At 39.5% G+C, this 16,931-nt stretch overlaps 1 protein-coding gene across 12 annotated transcripts in view; it reads left to right on the plus strand.

Moving 5' to 3' along the window:
- ASPH (aspartate beta-hydroxylase) overlaps positions 1-16,931 on the plus strand; it is a 213,776-nt gene that overhangs the window by 178,579 nt on the left and 18,266 nt on the right. For all 12 annotated transcript variants that reach the window (XM_078072343.1, XM_036082466.2, XM_078072349.1 and 9 more), the window contains one exon: positions 12,574-12,709. In XM_078072343.1, the coding sequence (XP_077928469.1) occupies positions 12,574-12,709 (136 nt within the window). The remainder of the gene's footprint in view (positions 1-12,573; positions 12,710-16,931) is intronic.

Raw genomic sequence — 16,931 nt, forward strand, 5'->3', positions numbered from 1 at the left:
AAGTCATTATCTGACAAAGGACTTGTATCCACAATATATGGAATTCTGATAACTCAATATAGAGACAACCCAGTTTTAAAATGGGAGAAGATTTGAAAAACTCAGAAAAAGGGTGCAAGTTTTCCTTTGAATAGACCTTTATTCAAAGAAGATCTATTAATGGCCAAGACGCACATGAAAAGATGCTGAATGTTATTCATCATTAGGAAAATGCAGGTCAAAACCACAAGATGCTGCTTAACACCCACGAGGATGACTATAACAAAAAAGATGAACATTAACAAATGTTAGCAAGTATATGGAGAAATTGGAGCCCTCAAATATTGCTAGTGGGAATGTCCAGGGATGCATCACTTTGGAAAACAATTTGGCAGTTCCTCAAAAAGTTAAACAGAGTTATGGCCCAGCAATTCCACTCCTAGGTATATACCCAAGAGAACTAAAAACATCACATTCATCCAAAAATATGTACATGAATGTTGATAATAGCATTATTAATAACACCAAAGAAGTGGAAGCAACCTAAATGCCCATCTAAATGATGAATGAATGAGTAAACAAAATGTGGTATATCTTCACAATGGCAATAAAAAGAAATGAAGTACTGAGGCATGGTACAACATAGATGAATCTTAAAAATATTACACTAAGTGAAAGAAACCAATCACAAAAGACCACCATTAGTTGATTCTATTTATATGAACTGTCCAGGGCACCTGGGTAGCTCAGTCAGTTAAGTGTCTGACTCTTGGTTTTGGCTCAAGTCAAATCTCGTGGGTCGTGAGATCAAGCCCCGAGTTGGGCTCTATGCTTGAAGATTCTCTCCCTGTGCCCCTCCCCGAACTCACACACATTTTCTCTATTTCTCTCTAAAATAAATAAATACATCTTTAGGAAGAAAAAAAAAAACCCTCTGTTTACATGAACTGTCCAGATTAGGCAAATACATGGAGACAGAAAGTAGATTGGTGATTGCCAGGGACCGAGGAGATGGGGTGAGAGGGGTGACTGCTAATGGGTAAGGGGTTACTTTTGGTATGATGAAAACATTCTAAAAGTCGATGGTTGCACAACTCTGTGAGTATATTAAAAACCACCGTATGGTAAAAGTTGAGTGAATTTTGGTATGTGAGTTATAGCTCAATAAATCTGTTAACATATTGTAGTTCAAGTATGTTAAAAATAAATAGGTTTCTGAGGGGTTGGTGAAAAACACTTAATAATCACCAGTGAGGCAATATAATGAGCAGCTTAGAGCATAGGACTCCATAGCCGCATTGCCTCATTTTGATATTTTGGTCCATTCCTTACTAGCTCTGTGACATTGAGCAACACTTGTATGTGTTTTGCTTTCATTATCTGCAAAGTACCTATGGAAATGGTATTTGTTTCCTGGTTGTTCAGACTTAATAAGTAAATGGGAAGTGCTCAATGAGAATTATTATTAGTCAATTTAATTAATTACATTGTTTTCATAGGAAAATATTTTCTAGTTTCTAAAAAACAACTTGGAAAGCCAATTTTGACATATGTATTACCAAAATAATCCTATAACAGCTATCATGTATGAAATGCCTCCCATTTGTAATCAATGCACTGAGCATTTTTGTATGTAATACTTCTGATCTTTATTAAATTCTGCAAGATAGGTATGCTTGTGCCCACTTATATATGAGTAAAGTAAGGAGTAGAGAAATGAAATTTGCCCACGGTCCCATATTTAATGATGGCAGGGCTGGGATTTGAATAAAAATCATTGTCCTCAAAGTCCATACCCTCGCTGTAGCCCACTCTATCTCAAAGTTACTGATGGTCTCATGTCCTTCTCCTTTTTGCCAATCATGTCTTCATTTCAATTCTGTTTCCCTAGACTTCTTGATTTCAGCCCTGCCTGTTTTAAGTTCTCCTTTTTTAAGAAGAAAAGCAGGGCCTGGGCATTGATCACTGGGTCCCCAGCAGCATGGAATCTCAGAGTGTGTGACATCTTGTGTTTGAAATCCAGTGCATTACTTGCTAACTATCTTTATTTGTAGAAATGTTAATATTGTGTCTGGTTACAACTTTCAAATAAAAAAGTAATTTCAAGGTGATCGTTTGCCAATACTGACCGTGCTGGGTAAGGAAATCCAGGGCTAATGACCATTCAGTTGACAAACACTTGTACGTCAAGATTCCTTCCATGGATCATGGATTGGGCATTAACATCTTAAAGTGGAAACCTAGATCAGGTAGCTGCCGTTTTTGGCCAAAATCCTTTTAGGATCATTCTGGTAGCCCTTCAGTGACAATTGACTACCATGGATAGCACATTTCCATTTAAATTATTCTCACTATATTACCAGTGAGAAGTAGAGTGCAATTTTCTTGAAGGCAATGGGACAGTGTTCAGTAAAATGCATCACCTGTGTTTTTCCCTTTTGTTGAATGGTCATTGTTCCCATCTTATTGTGTAGTTTGCAGTTCAGCAACTCTGCGCTGGAGGCGGTAAGAGGCTATGGCGCCTGAATGAAAAAAAAATTAGAGAAAAATATTCCAGTAGAGTTTTCTCTTTTATGCATATTTTCATTAAAAGCGAGTAGGTTGCTGCCCAAATCACAAATATCAAAGCCATAGTGCTTTGGGGGTATTTAACATAGAAATTGAAACAAATGGATTAGTCTTTGCTAGGTTATAAATAGAAAAGATCTCTTCTAGCCAGAGAGAAGCCACCATTCTGTAAGAGTTTTGCTCTTCCCTTTTTTGAAATTAGCTTTTTGATCTACATTACTCCATGCCTAATTTAGATGTAAACAATGCATGCGTAGAAATTACTGTAATAACACTGAAAAACAACAGCGAATAGCAACTGAAAACCATAGTCTTTTTTTTTTTTTTAAAGATTTTATTTGAGAGAGAGAGCGCATGCACACAAACAGGGAAGGAGCAGAGGAAGAGGGACAAGCAAGACAAATGTTGGAAACATTTGTTTTGTTCTCAGCTCTGACCCCTAGGGAAGGTCATTTCACCCTCTGAGCCTCAGTTTCTTTATCTCTAAATTCAAAATAATTACCTCAGTTTCTCCTCCCCTGCAAGGTTTTAATAAGGCACAAAAATGAAACAAAACCAAACACAACGAAAACCCGCCATCATGGATGTTCCTATGTGTGTTGACATGGGAGCCCTTAACAAGAGTCCACGCTCGGCTAAGGTTCTAGAATGGCATATGATGCCGATTACGGCAACACAGCGAAAGAATAAAATCTGTTATATTCTTTGAATTATTTCAAACTAAAAGGGTGGTTTTTTTTCTGAGAGTGAAATTGGTGAGTTTTCAGTATTGGTCAGTGAAAAGAAAATGTCTAAAAATTATCTTTATCTGTGATTCTCTTTGGGGATTCACAGTACAGTGTTTAACATTTCAGAAAAATTGTAAACTGTATCTGTAGGTTGGTGCTCTATTTGCTGTTCCAAATTTTTAATCCTATAGATTGTGATCTATGTCTTAGTACACATCCACATGGGTCGATGTCTTAAATATACACATGCACATATATATTATAGATAATCTGTTTATCAAGCGATTTATTGATTGTATGCATAGAAAGCCTCCCCACCAGACTCTTAGCCCCTTGATGTTAGGGACTTGGGGATTTTTGCTTGTCCAGGACACAGCTGAGTGCACTGGTCCCTGTAGGCAGAGTAGGGAGGGAGATGGTACCTTGTCTCACCTTTTAACTTCCTCTGACTAAGAATGTTGGCCCCCAAGCCTGCCAGTCTGGCCTAGGGTATAAGGAATAGGAGTCTCATTTGCTTCCTGAAGCCCTCAGGCTGGATGTTTCCCCTGGTAACCCGGGCTATCATTTCTCCTTTATCCTGGTAGAAGACAGCCTTTCTCTGCCACTTTCTAGAAAGAGCAAACTCCAGTTCTCCAAGACTCTTCTCTTGCCCTAGTGCAGAGCACCTTATCTTATCCTTTTTCTTCAGTAAGGACAATGAGAGACTAAATGTAAAAATGGACGATGTCCAGACCAAATAAACCTAGAACCTTGACCCACAACCTGCAGCAAACTGCCTGGGAAACCACCCCCTTTTCTAAATAACCCAGGAAGCCAGCCTGCTGTAAGCCAAACTTGCAGGAAGCCAGATTGGCCAGATAGCAATCTCTAGTGACAATCCAGGAAGCTAAAGAATAACTTCTGTAACAATTGGCCCCAAATGTCCAGGACTTGATTAATAACTGACAGCTTGCTTAATGTTTGTCCCTGCCTCCAACTTAGGACCAAGCCAAGAAAGCCAGATATGCTCTCCTAACCAATCACATAGGATGCGCACTTCTCGTTACCTGCCAACAGCCTCCACTCAGGGTACCCCTGAACCCTTTCCTTTTTTCACCTTTAAGTTTTCCCACTTCTTCACCAAAACACAAGTGATGGTGGCTGACTCCCCTGCTATAGCATGCTGTGAATATATAGCCTTTGTTTTTCTAATTCGGTTGGTCTTTGTTTATTTCCACAATAAGAAATGTCAGATATTTTCTTTTATCTTTATATTCGAACTTGAAAAACAGGAAATCTGATTAAAATGCATTAGTACCAGCAAGAGATTGCTTTTTTAATGCTACTAATTTCCTGCAGAGATTTTATTTAAATTATTGCAAATAGAGTTTGCTGTGAGAGCATTATACTCACTATGGCATTTGCTGTGATTCATAACTTCAGCTCCGCACTCAGTGGGATGCCCTCCACCCTCGGCTGCTCTCTTTAAAGCAGAGTCCACTACTCGTGTCTTATCTAGGATATGCTACCCATGTTTCATTATCATGGTGTAAAGTATAGGCATGTTTTGACTAGGCTTCAAGCTGATTTATCTCTCAAAAAATTAGATATATAATTCCCAAATAATAATTAACTATAACAACATGTTCACAGCCAATTATATAGAATTTGGTGTATATTGTACTAATGCACTATTGTTACCAATTCCTTCTAACTCCAATTTTAATGTACAGACTTTGCCTAGAATAGTCTTTGACCGCATGCCTTCTCCGAATTGCAAGGTACATACACATCTCTGGGACTTCTCAGTTGCCAATATCTGTGTTTTCTCGCTTCCTTTTTTCTTAACAGCTGATCATATGCAGTTGCTTACCTAATCTTGTGTACGTTAATCTGAGCTCTAGGAGTTCTTGTATTATGTTTTGTCCACATGTTAGAAGCATAGCTCTTCCTGCCTTTTTCCATGACTGTTGTTTTATTTTGTTCCTATAAATGTACTGTCTTCCATGTTGATGTGAATTTATTCCTGATCCCTTTCCATCTGCTATTTGCCCTCTTAGCTGGAACTAGTTCTCACTTGACTGAACATTTGTGTTATGTGTTGATTGTGTCCCCAAAATTCATATTTTGAAGCCCAGTACCTCAGAATGTGATTGTATTTAGAGACAGGGTCATTTAACAAGGTAGTTAAGCTAAAATGAAGCCATTGGGGTGTGCCCTAATCCAATATGAGTAGTGTCTTTATAAGAAAGGGAAATTCGGACACACGGAGGGACGTGTGCACACATAGAGGAAAGACCAGGTGAGGACATAGCTAGAAGATCTGCAAGCCAGGGAGAGAGAGCTCAAAAGAAACCAAACCTGCCGACACCTTGATCTTGCACTTCCAGCCTCCAGAACTGTGAGACTGTAGATTTTGATTGCTTAAGTCACCCAGCCTGTGGTATTTATATGTTATGGCAACCTCCACAAACTAATACGATTAGTGAAGAAACTCCCCTTACTTAGCATTCTGCAATCTTTACTTACTGCCTTAGCAAAAGCATTTCTCTGAACAGTTCCATTTTCCTACATAGAAGAAAATATTTAAAGCTCAGATGGATGAACATTGCTTGCTTAAGACAAAATTAAAAGTGATCTTATGTCAGGCTTCAAGCATCATAATCAGTTTTGTCATCATCTGACCACATCGTGGAAAAGGGGGCATACCAACCAAATGATGCAAGGGAAGCATGTAGGCCAAGTGAAAAGAAATTAGGGTGACCATAAAGCAATATATGGAGTAACAGAGTTTGATTGAAAATGTGAAATATGATGGTGAGAAATGTTTTCTTCTCTCTGCTACCTATCTCTGTCACGTGAAATGGCATCACTTTGAGTTTGGTGATGTTTTGAAGACGCATTCCAGGGATTACTAAGAGGTTTTGCGGGCTAATGGGATTTTGTTTTCTCAGTTTTACTAGAAGGTCCTTCTAGTCTATGAGAAAAGAAGGAAAATAAATAATAATCACCTATTCGAGATATATAGAAAATACAGGTGAAGAAGGATTAAGCAGAACTGAGCAATGCATTTAATACCTCCCATATGAAACCTCACTTAAATGATAACAAAAGGATAAAAAAAGGAAAAAAATGACAGTAGAAAAGAAAAACCTCACTTAAATGACAATAAAAATATAAACCTACAAATAAAAAAAAAAAAAACAGGAGGGAAACAAGAACAGATGAACAACACCATCGTGTTTTTTGTTTGTCTTTTGAAAATTGAAGAGGGAAGTATCTGACTTGGTGATTCCAAGAAAGCTGAAACCGAAGGAAGTGATTGCAGAGGGGCTTCCAAAGGCAAGGGATTTAAGGCACCTGCTACTGCAGCAACCGCATGGGCTCAAAGAATATGCCGCTCCCTACCCGACGTTTCAGATGCCCAGTGAGAAAACTGGCTTGATGATGTGCCCAACGGGGAGGCCTGTCAACCACACGCCCTCCCCTTTCACACAGCTCCCAATCACTGTCTCAGTCCTGTAGGACTCCCAGCTGAGGGTCGCCTAACACGGGAGAGACCCCTCAACATGAAAGAAGATAAAGAACAAAACAAAGAATGAAGTAGAGCTCAGGGGAAACAGAAGATGCGAGGAGCAGATGCCAACAGAAATAATATCTGTAAGATATACTCAGAGCAGTAAGAGAAGATAGTGTAGCCACAAGAAAAGAGTAGGTAGGATACTGTGGAAAGGAAAAGAAACCCAACTAGGACTCTGTCAGAAATGTGCAAAATAGGATTTGCAAAAATAAGAGTTTCATAGCAGTATTGGAAGCTAAGTCAAGAAGATCTGCAAGAAGGAAAAACCAAAAAAGATTGAAAATAGAGAAGTTAGGAAAACTAGAGGATCAATTTAATGTGTTCAACAAACAAAAGAAGTTCCAGAAAGAATAAGGACAGAATGGAGAAGAAATTATTAAAGAAATAAGACCGGATAGTCTCCAATGGAAAAATTGTGAGTTTCCATATTGAGGGACCCGTAAGTGACCAGCACTTAAGCTAAGGTACAGTTTCAGGACATTTCAGAAAGCCAGAAACAAAGAGAAGATTTTAAAATCCTCGTCATTATCATCATAGCTGTACTTACACATAGCAGAGGTACTTTTAGCACATTTAATCTTAGAGACTCTTGAGGAAAGTTGTAGTATTTCACTGTCTTTATAAATGAGGAACCTACGGCACAGTAGATAAGTGAATCGCCCAATATCGCATAGCTAGTAAGTGGGAGTTAGATTTCCAAACCAGGCAGGCAATCTATCCCCATACCCACTACACTATACTGACTTCTATAATGTTTTCTGAAGGACCCCCAAAAAAAGGAATATAAAAGGTCAGATCTCCCAACAGCAACACTAAAAGTTGTAATACAATGTGGCATTGTTTTCAAAATTCTCAGGAGAAAGTATTTCCTGTGTAGAATTCTGTGAACAGGCAAGCCTTCAATCAGGTGTAAGTATAGCTTCAGATATTTTCAGAAATTTAGTGTTACCTGTGCTGTGTCCTTTCTTGGGAATAACTAGAATGCAATAATTAGGAAGACCACTCCAGGGCAAAAGCCGAGAGCAGTTCTCTGATGATGCTTGCCCAGCATGCTCAGACAGCAGCTGGTCCAGATCAAAGCAAGGCAGGTGGCTACTGCAGTATTATCTTCAGAAAAAAGAGAGAAAGAAAGTAGTGGCTTATCTGATGTTTTTGGCAAGGGATAGAATAGTATCAAGAGATTTTGTATCAGCCTTTCAGTGCTGTAAAGAAGAAACAGTTATAAGTGCATTAGAAAATGAAGTCAAAGAAAAGGGGGCAGAGGGCGCCTGGGTGGCTCAGTCGTTAAGTGTCTGCCTTCGGCTCAGGTCATGACCCCAGGGTCCTGGGATCAAGTCCCGCATTGGGCTCCCTCCTCAGTGGGGAGCCTGCTTCTCCCTCTCCCACTCCCCCTTCTTGTGCTTTCTCTCTCTGTCAAATAAATAAATAAAATCTTTAAAAAAAAAAAAAGAAGAAGAAAAGGGGGCAGAAATGTGGAATGAAGGGTCATTATCACAGTACAACTCAAGTGCGGATGATACCGAATGTGAATTTACTCAGATGTGTGAAAGATTTGTGAATTTAACTGTAGCAAGATTGAGAAGAGGGAAAAGAAGACATCAAATTGTTAACTTGTTACCTTCCCTAAGAGAAAGATGAGTGATAATGTCTAGAATGGAATAAATCAAGAAATAGCGGCATAAACATAGTATTTAGATAGAAGCAGATAAATAGCAGAAGAGGTATTTAAAGCGATTAACTGGGGTTGGACTCAGGATTGGGGAAGAATTGAGTGAGGGACTGCTGCTTTTATTATAAGACCTGTAGTATTAGTAGAATTTTAAAAATATGTACTTTTAATTGAGTGAAAATAGAAAGGGAAATTTAACTATTTAACTATAAGAATTAGTTTGGCTTTAGTTTGCTCCCCTCAAGACTTTCTTCAAGAAGTCAGTTTTAGGAGAAGGGTTTAAAAATAAACCTAATCTAACTTGATGTTGAAGAGAAAAGCATACCATCCAAGTGAATGAGCAGAATATCTGGGAAGTGAGGACCTTGTCAACTGATTGGGAGGTCTGGAGTAAAGAGAACTGTAATGTGTTGTGGGATTAATGAAGCTTGAAGCTGGGAACTCCACTTAGAGCTGGCTAGAGTACCAAATATAGCTGAGGTTCAACAAAAGACAAGTGCTCATGATGGGTTTATGAAGCCATGTGGCACCGTAAAAACAATCATATCTGTGTGCTCTCAAATCTATGCTGCCACAAGGAGAAATGTGAATTAGAAGCTGTTGTCTTCCCAGCAATCAATTCAAATACCAACCCTATCGGCTTCTTTTTTTCAGTTTTATGAAATGGGTGTATTTAGGACCAAAGAAGTAGTATCTTAGATGAGACCTTTAAAAAGGTAGGCATGGCCTGCGCTGTGTGAGCCTTCAAGTTCCTGTTGGAATTTACTAAGAAATGGAAATTTGTTGCCATCCCAGACATCTGAGTGGTATTACTGTAGAAAGGATTCATATCCGATCCCTTCCTCCCTCCAGCCCTTCATACTCTCTCTCTCTCTCTCTTTCAAACACACACACACACACACACACACACACACACCCTATGTAATTAGGTTTGAGGTTTAATCCCCTGTAATCATATGAATTTTATACAATGTGGTTCCTTGGTTTATGCTTAAAAATAAAATTCCCAGGCCCCATCCCAGATTTCTCTGTGATGTCCATAAAAGAGACCATGCCGAATCTTTCCAAAGTTGAAAACAAACAAACCAAAAACAAATCCAAGTGCACTCATTACTCTGGTAAAAGTCTGCTCCTAAGAAAAATTGTAAAGATTTTATTTAGTGATGCAATCACGTTAACATTTTCCTTAGGGCTTTGTGCCCTGTTTTCCTAACAAAAGATCAGCTCTTTGCAAAGATGCTCCTAACATCAGCTTTCAAAAGAAATGAAAGAAACTTCTAAAATACCAGGAGGGAAGAAGGGAAGAGCCTGCTGTGTAAGACTCCAGTGACCTCATTTGAAAAGTAATTTCATGTGTTAGAAAGGTAATTCTCCCCTCATCTGTGTGACAACTTAACACGAATCTAACAGATTTATCTATCAACTTGGACAAATTACAATAGCCACAAGGAGTGTTGGCAATTTAGGTACATTTGAGAAGATGTGAATATATGGGGTGCATTTTTTTCTTTTCCATAATCTTGGGATTCTTGGAAAAAACCATCATATTCTGTCATTCAGGGGACCTGCCAAAGTGAAGGCTTTTGAGTGTCTTTTTATTGGAATTCTGTCTTTGACTTGCTATGTATGAATTTCCTACTTGGGATGAAATAATACTGAAATTACTGATGACCAGCAGCAGCATAAATCAGTGTGATGGTAGCAGGGGCTGTGGCTTTTGACACGAATCAATAGGTGGGTCTCACAGAAATAGCAGCATCAAATCCATACAGTGGTGTAGCCACTGTGGAAAACAATATGGAGTTTCCTCAACAATTAAAAATAGAACCCCCTCATGACCCAGCAATCCCACTTCTGGGTATAGACAATGAAAATGAGATATTGAAGAGAGATCTGCATTCTCGTGTTCATTGCACCATTATCCACAATAGGACATAGAAACAACCGAAGTGTCCATTAATGGATGGATGGATAAAGAAGATGTGGTATATAAAGACATAAATACACACACACACACACACACACACACACACACAAGCGCATGCGCACGAGAATATTATTCAACTGAGAAAGAAGGAAATCCTGCCATTTGCAACAACATGGTGGACCTTGAGGGCATTATGCTAAGTGAGATAAGCCAGACACAGAAAGACAAATGCTGTATGGTATCACTTACATGTGGAATCTAAATTAAAAAAAAAAAAAAAGTCAAACTCATAGAAACAGAGAGTAGAAGAGTGGTTGCCAGGGTTGGGGTAGGGTGGGGAGTAAAAGAAATAGGGAGAAGTTGGTAAAAGGTACAGACTTTTCATCCATAAGATGAATAAAGTCTGAGGATTTGTTTAATATGGTGACTATAGTTGATAATGCTGTATTGTATAATTAAAATGTGCTAAGATAGTAGAACTTAAATGTTCTCAACAGAAAAATTTAAAAGTGAATAAATGAAAGATAAATTTGTGAGGTGACGAATGTGTTAATGAGCCAGATGGGGGAAATCCTTTCACAATGTATACGCATATCAAATCACCACAATGTACGCTTTTAAAGATCTTAGAATTTTGTCAATTATACCTCAATCAGGCTGACATTTAAAAAGGAAATAAACCGGTAGACTCAATGAAATGAAGGGGAAAAGAAGAAGTAGAAAACCAGTAGCTAATCTTAAAATGTATGTCTGGCCCTAGAATATCTTAATAAACCTAATGTTGTCACCTAATATAAAAAATGTTCCCTGGGCTGGGCTGAAGTTGGCACCATGTTTTCACACAAATCTCTGAGGGCATCTGTCTCTCAGAGCTCTCTTGGCTCCTTATCGCTTTTCCCACATGGAATCATGAATTCATGAAGCATGGCTGGTAAAAAAGAAAAACACTTCACACATTATCTCATGCTTTGCTCTATCCAATAATGGGTCAACCAGTTTTGCTTGATTAATTCAAAAGATAGAGAGCCGTGTTGTACACGGCACCTTAATCCACTTTCAGGGAGCGCTAATTGTTGTTTTTATTTTTTTGTCTGTCAAAATCTTTCTTTTTGTTTGTAACTCACCAGTTCTAGTGCCCTGCTCTTGAGCCCTGACTCTTGAAACCAGGTAATGTGCACCTCCCTCTCCATGTACCCATATACTCAACTATTCCATCCATCTCTTGCTTAACATAGAAATGTTTGGCATTATTAACATTTCAAAATCCTGGGTAATCTGTACAATTAGTCTCAGCATACAGTAGGAAAACAGGTTTTGTTCTTTTTTCCTCAGAGTAGTACCTCTCAGTTCACCACTCTAGAAGCTCGCCCTCACCTGCTTTCCCCTCTGCTCCCATGCTCATCAGCATCACAGTGTGGTAGTGAGGATGACCTGGAGGCGAGAGCTTCAGAATGCTCCTTCCACACATCTACCAGCATCTGCTTGGCCACTCCAAGGCTCTGTTGGTCTTAAACCCACTTTCCGACCGGGGCTAAAGCACCCTCGTAAAGGAGAAGTCAGAAATATTTTTGTTTGGCTGAATTCTAAACACCTGGGCATTTATTTGCTTTGTTTTGCTGTTAACTTTATAATTCATCAAATGTTCCCAAGGACACTTTTCCCATGTCTTTGAAATGTAATTACAGTTTACCACGTTGAATGGCATCTTCATGAGGACCTCTTTTGAAAGATGAAATGAAGTCCCTGATGTGTATTCTTTGCGTGTCGGGGGGGTCGCATGGAGCATACTGTAATGTACTGATATAATATGATCAACAAGAGCAATACTCTTGTTCACTTGTGATCTTTGAAAAAAAACAACAACAAACAACCTTTAGCCAAATATAAAACTAATTTTTGGAAGGGATTATTCTCTGAGGAATTACTGACATTTTTATGCTGCAAAGGCATTGAGTTCTCAAAAATAACAGTAGGGCTTTTTTAAACCCTTGACAAGAAGTCCCAGAGGAAATTGAAGTAAGCAATCTAGATGAGAGCACAGATTTCATTACTTTATTAATCAAATAAACAAACAAAAAGCTGAGTCATCATAATGACTACCAGGCATATGCCCAGTTCAGTAAAATCGGAATCTTCCCTCTAGTCCTTAGAAAGAAACTGGAAGTTAATCCGGGATGAAGGCCTTGCAGTGATGGATAAAGCCAAAGGCCTCTTCCTGCCTGAAGATGAAAACCTGAGGGAGAAAGGCGACTGGAGCCAGTTTACACTGTGGCAGCAAGGTGAGCTTCTGACTTCTAGATTGTTCTCTGCAGCCAATGACCTGATGGGAAGAAGGCTCAAGTCTTCCCAAGATACTTCCCAGAGCTGGAATTCCCCAACTTAAAGGAAACTGCCCAGAAAAAATATATTATTGAAATCTGTTGTTTCTTAAAACTACATGTGAACACTTATTTGTGTGTGTGTGTGCACATGTAAATATATATGTGTGTGTGTATGTAGGTATACTCACATGTTTATTTGGATAAATATATATAAATAATACTTTGATTTTCCTGGTCTTTCCCATTAAATGATAAGTTGCAAAGAGTAACCCTACTGTGTAGGCTTAACCAAAAAGCCCACCATGTGCTAATCACTATCTTAGAAAGGACCTCCCCTGAGCCTCATTTGCTCCATAGCACAGAGACAGCGTTGCCTGCCAAAATGGGGTCACCATGGGTTGGAGATGATAAGACACCAGAGTGACAGGCAATGATAATTAGGGTCTGCGTTCCTCAAGAATAGGAAGGGGCTCACATTCAACCTAACATTCCTTGGGCTGAACCCAGGTTGGGCACGGTATGTGTGTGTTCGATGAATTAATATATCAATCTATCCTGAAAATGAGGAGCATTGAATTTTAGCTTTAAGGCTCTTTCCAATTCTCTTCTTGAAAAATCACATCAACCTGGGTTAACAATAGCTATTCAAAAATAAGTGCATTTTGAAGACTAAACAGTACGTGTTGCACATATTGAGCTATACCAAATACATTGAGAGGACAAGCAGTGAGTTTACATTAAAGGACAAATAAGCAGTTGTTTATCTCACTTACACTTTCAGAATGGTTTGCTCATAAGAGATAGAAGAGCTACTTCAGTAATACTTTCAAGGATACGTCCATCAGAGGAGACATCACATGATTTTTAGTGACTGTCAGCTTTTTTGCCAACAAGATTTTTTTAAGGGAGCTACAAGGTCAATAGGTGAACAACATGCTAATTTTATCTGTTAAGAGTCTCACTAAAATGCATGAATTCTCTTGGCCTCAAGCATGCATTCAGGAGTTCATCTGATGCCTCAGTTGCATTAACATCCGTAATGCACTCTCATCCTTATGCTTCCTAGGACAATGCTGCAGAATGGCAGGCATCCTGGCAGTAATTTCCAGAACCATAGTCTCTGCTAACAGCAGGTGCTTTGATAAAGTTGAAATCTGCAAAGCTTTATAGGGCACATAAAAGTATTAAGCAAGCAAGAAAATAAATAATGGAGACAAGATTTGGTTGAAGGCAACATTTTGACTTTAAATTTTTGCATGTTTTTAAAAAAGTTTTAATTGTGGCAAAATATATTCCTTAAGCTGTAATGTATGATATTTTCATTTGTATTATTTCCAGGAAACGACTGCATTTCTATCTTGATTTCCATTTTGACTCAAAATGATTGAGCTGTGTGTGTATTTCAGGTGGGGGCTCTCATAAGCTTATGTTTTCCAGTTAGTTGCAGTTAATTAAATAGAAATTAATTTCTAATTTTTTTAGTCATAAGAGAATAGAAGTCACATAGTTTCTCTTTTAGGAAGTTTCGTTAAAGTTCTTTGTGGCCTTCTGTTGGTGGTTCCAGGCTTCTGGGAGGAATCCAGTAACTGTCTTCTGGAAGCAAATCCATAGTTTAAAGAATTTTGAAGACAACTAGTACCATAGCTTGCATAGAAGCAGGATGGGATCCCTGACGGCAGATGCTCTCTCAGGTGCTGTGGCTCAGAAACTGCAGAGGGAATCCTGTGGCAAGAGGGGCTGCGGGGAAGAGTGAGGAAGAGAGGCAGCATGACAGTTTCTTAGCCACGCTAAGAGCTCAGGTCTGGCCAAAGAGGCTGATGAATATCTGATGTAGTTACGTAGAGGTTGTGTAGTCCTAGTTAGGAAAGGATGCTGCCAGAGAGCTGAAGGCCTTAAAAGCTGTGGCTGGAAGTTTCATTTTTCTCCAAATGGTAGTGGGAATCATGGTGGGTCTCCCGGTCACATAATCAGGACTGAAGAATATTTATTCCTTTTTAAATGGTCAACTTTTTTGAGTTGGAGAAAAAAGAATCCACACAGGTAAATGATAGTTTTTCCCTACAAATATGTTTTCAAATTGCTAAGTGAATGTTACGGATTATCTATTCTGCTCAAGTTTATTAATTATCACCAACAATGAACACTAAAATACATAGTTAGCCAATATGCCATACAGATGCAGTCCTTCTTTCTTCCAGAGCCCATAAAGGATGGTGCTAACCAATCTCAGTAGCCTTTCTGGATGAGCTCAAGCTGAACCTCTGAATCCTTCTCAACAGTGTTCTAGGTAGCCACTGTCGATTGATCAGAATTGTCATGCAAGATGACCCTGTTTTCCCAGCAGAGCCTTGAAACTAAAAAAGATACAACCCAAGACCTTTAAGGGCACCTGGGTGGGCTCAGTCAGTTAAGCATCTACCTTCAGCTAAGGTCATGATCTCCGGGTCCTGGGATCGAGCCCCGTGTCAGGCTCCCTGCTCAGTGGAGAGTCTGCTTCTCCCTCTGCCCCTCCCCGGCTTGTGCTCTCTCTCACTCACTCTCTCTCTCAATAAATAAATAAAATATTTTTTTAAAAAAAGGAATGCAACAACAGTTCCATGGTACTCACTGTGGGCCAGGAACCACTTGACATACTTAAAAGGACTCATCTGATGCCTACAGCATCTGGTGAGGGAGGTGCTATGAGTGTTGTATTTTAGAGAAGAGGAACCAAGGCACAGAGAGGTCGCACAGTTAGTGGCACAGCAGGAATCCCAGCCAAACTGGAGCCGGACTCCATGTTCTTAACCATGACCTAAGTACCCATGACCTAAGACCACCACCCCTCCATTACTGTTATTATTATATAACATATGATCATTTTGTAATAAAGTAGTACCATTATCACCTACTGGATAATTGTCAGATCTTTTGAGAGTACTCACTGATCCCAGTAACAACCCTCTACTTGAGGCCCTAATTTCATTGTCCTTTTTCAGATGAGGATCTGCGGTGCAGAGATTCAAAAACACGTTCGAATCACATAACTAACAAGTGGTGCAGCCAGGCCTCCAACCTGGGATTGTTGGTCTCCCAAACCTGGGCTTTAAAGCATAATTTATCATTTTGTCACATCATGGAGTAGAAGGCAGCTGTGAGGAGCAAATTCTCAGCTGAGGAGGAAACTGTCCAGCAGCTGAATTCAGGGTGGCTTTATGGTTGTTTTATTATTTCTCACCGAGTTTAAAGTAACTCTCAAGAAGTGATCGACTGTTTCTTGGGGAAGATGGCCCTAGAAGAAGTTCTGTCAATGCAGATTTGGAAGAATCAATTGGATACTTCATTTACATGTGAATACACTTATAAGAAATATTCATGGAGTTGGGATTTTTAAAGGTCTTGGGTTATTTTCTTTTCAAAAAAATTTTTTTATTCATTTTTGAGAGAGAGAGAGCACACGCGTGAGCACAAGTTGGGGGAAGGGCAGAGGGAGAAGCAGACTCCCCGCAGGGAGCCTGACGCAAGGCTCAGTCCCAGGACCCCGAGATCATGACCTGAGCCAAAACCAGACACTTAACCGACTGGGCCCCCGTTGTTGTGTTCCTAAATCCTTGCCGTCACGTGCAAAACCTTAAAGCTACCTGTGGTAATCCACGAATGTCAAGCATCTACTACACAGCTTTTCCCCCTATAGAGAATATGTGTTTACAAGACTAGAAAAGATTTATGTGTCTAAATGGCTAGAGGTTCTCTCTCTAATTTAGTCCTGACCAAGTAGCAGTCCTAGTGACACCCAGCCCCTTAGGTTACCCATTCATTAAGGTACAACACACCTGTTCTCTCAGGAGCACATGTCAGCTGTGCCTGTGGGAAGTCCAGCCACTTCTGGTTCCTCCTCAAGCCTCCAGGCTTCCCGTAACTGCTGCCTGCACAGCCCAGACCCCAGAACTGGGGACTCCTGCCAAGCCATCCCCAGATGCTGCATAAGGGAAGGCATGGGAAGCTGGGCTTAAAAATGCTTTGTGATGACATATACAGGATCTATTTGGCATTTATCATTATCAAACTGGCATTTATCATTCAGCTCACTTGGGATACTCCATTAATCACTAAGAACAGCAACTAACGTTTTACTCAAGGGGCAGAGATTACTTAGGAAAAGCTAATATACCTGTAGAGGTTGTTTACTAAAATATTAAGG

The sequence above is a fragment of the Halichoerus grypus genome, chromosome 5 (genome assembly GCF_964656455.1).
Source record: "Halichoerus grypus chromosome 5, mHalGry1.hap1.1, whole genome shotgun sequence".
Lineage (NCBI taxonomy): Eukaryota > Metazoa > Chordata > Mammalia > Carnivora > Phocidae > Halichoerus > Halichoerus grypus.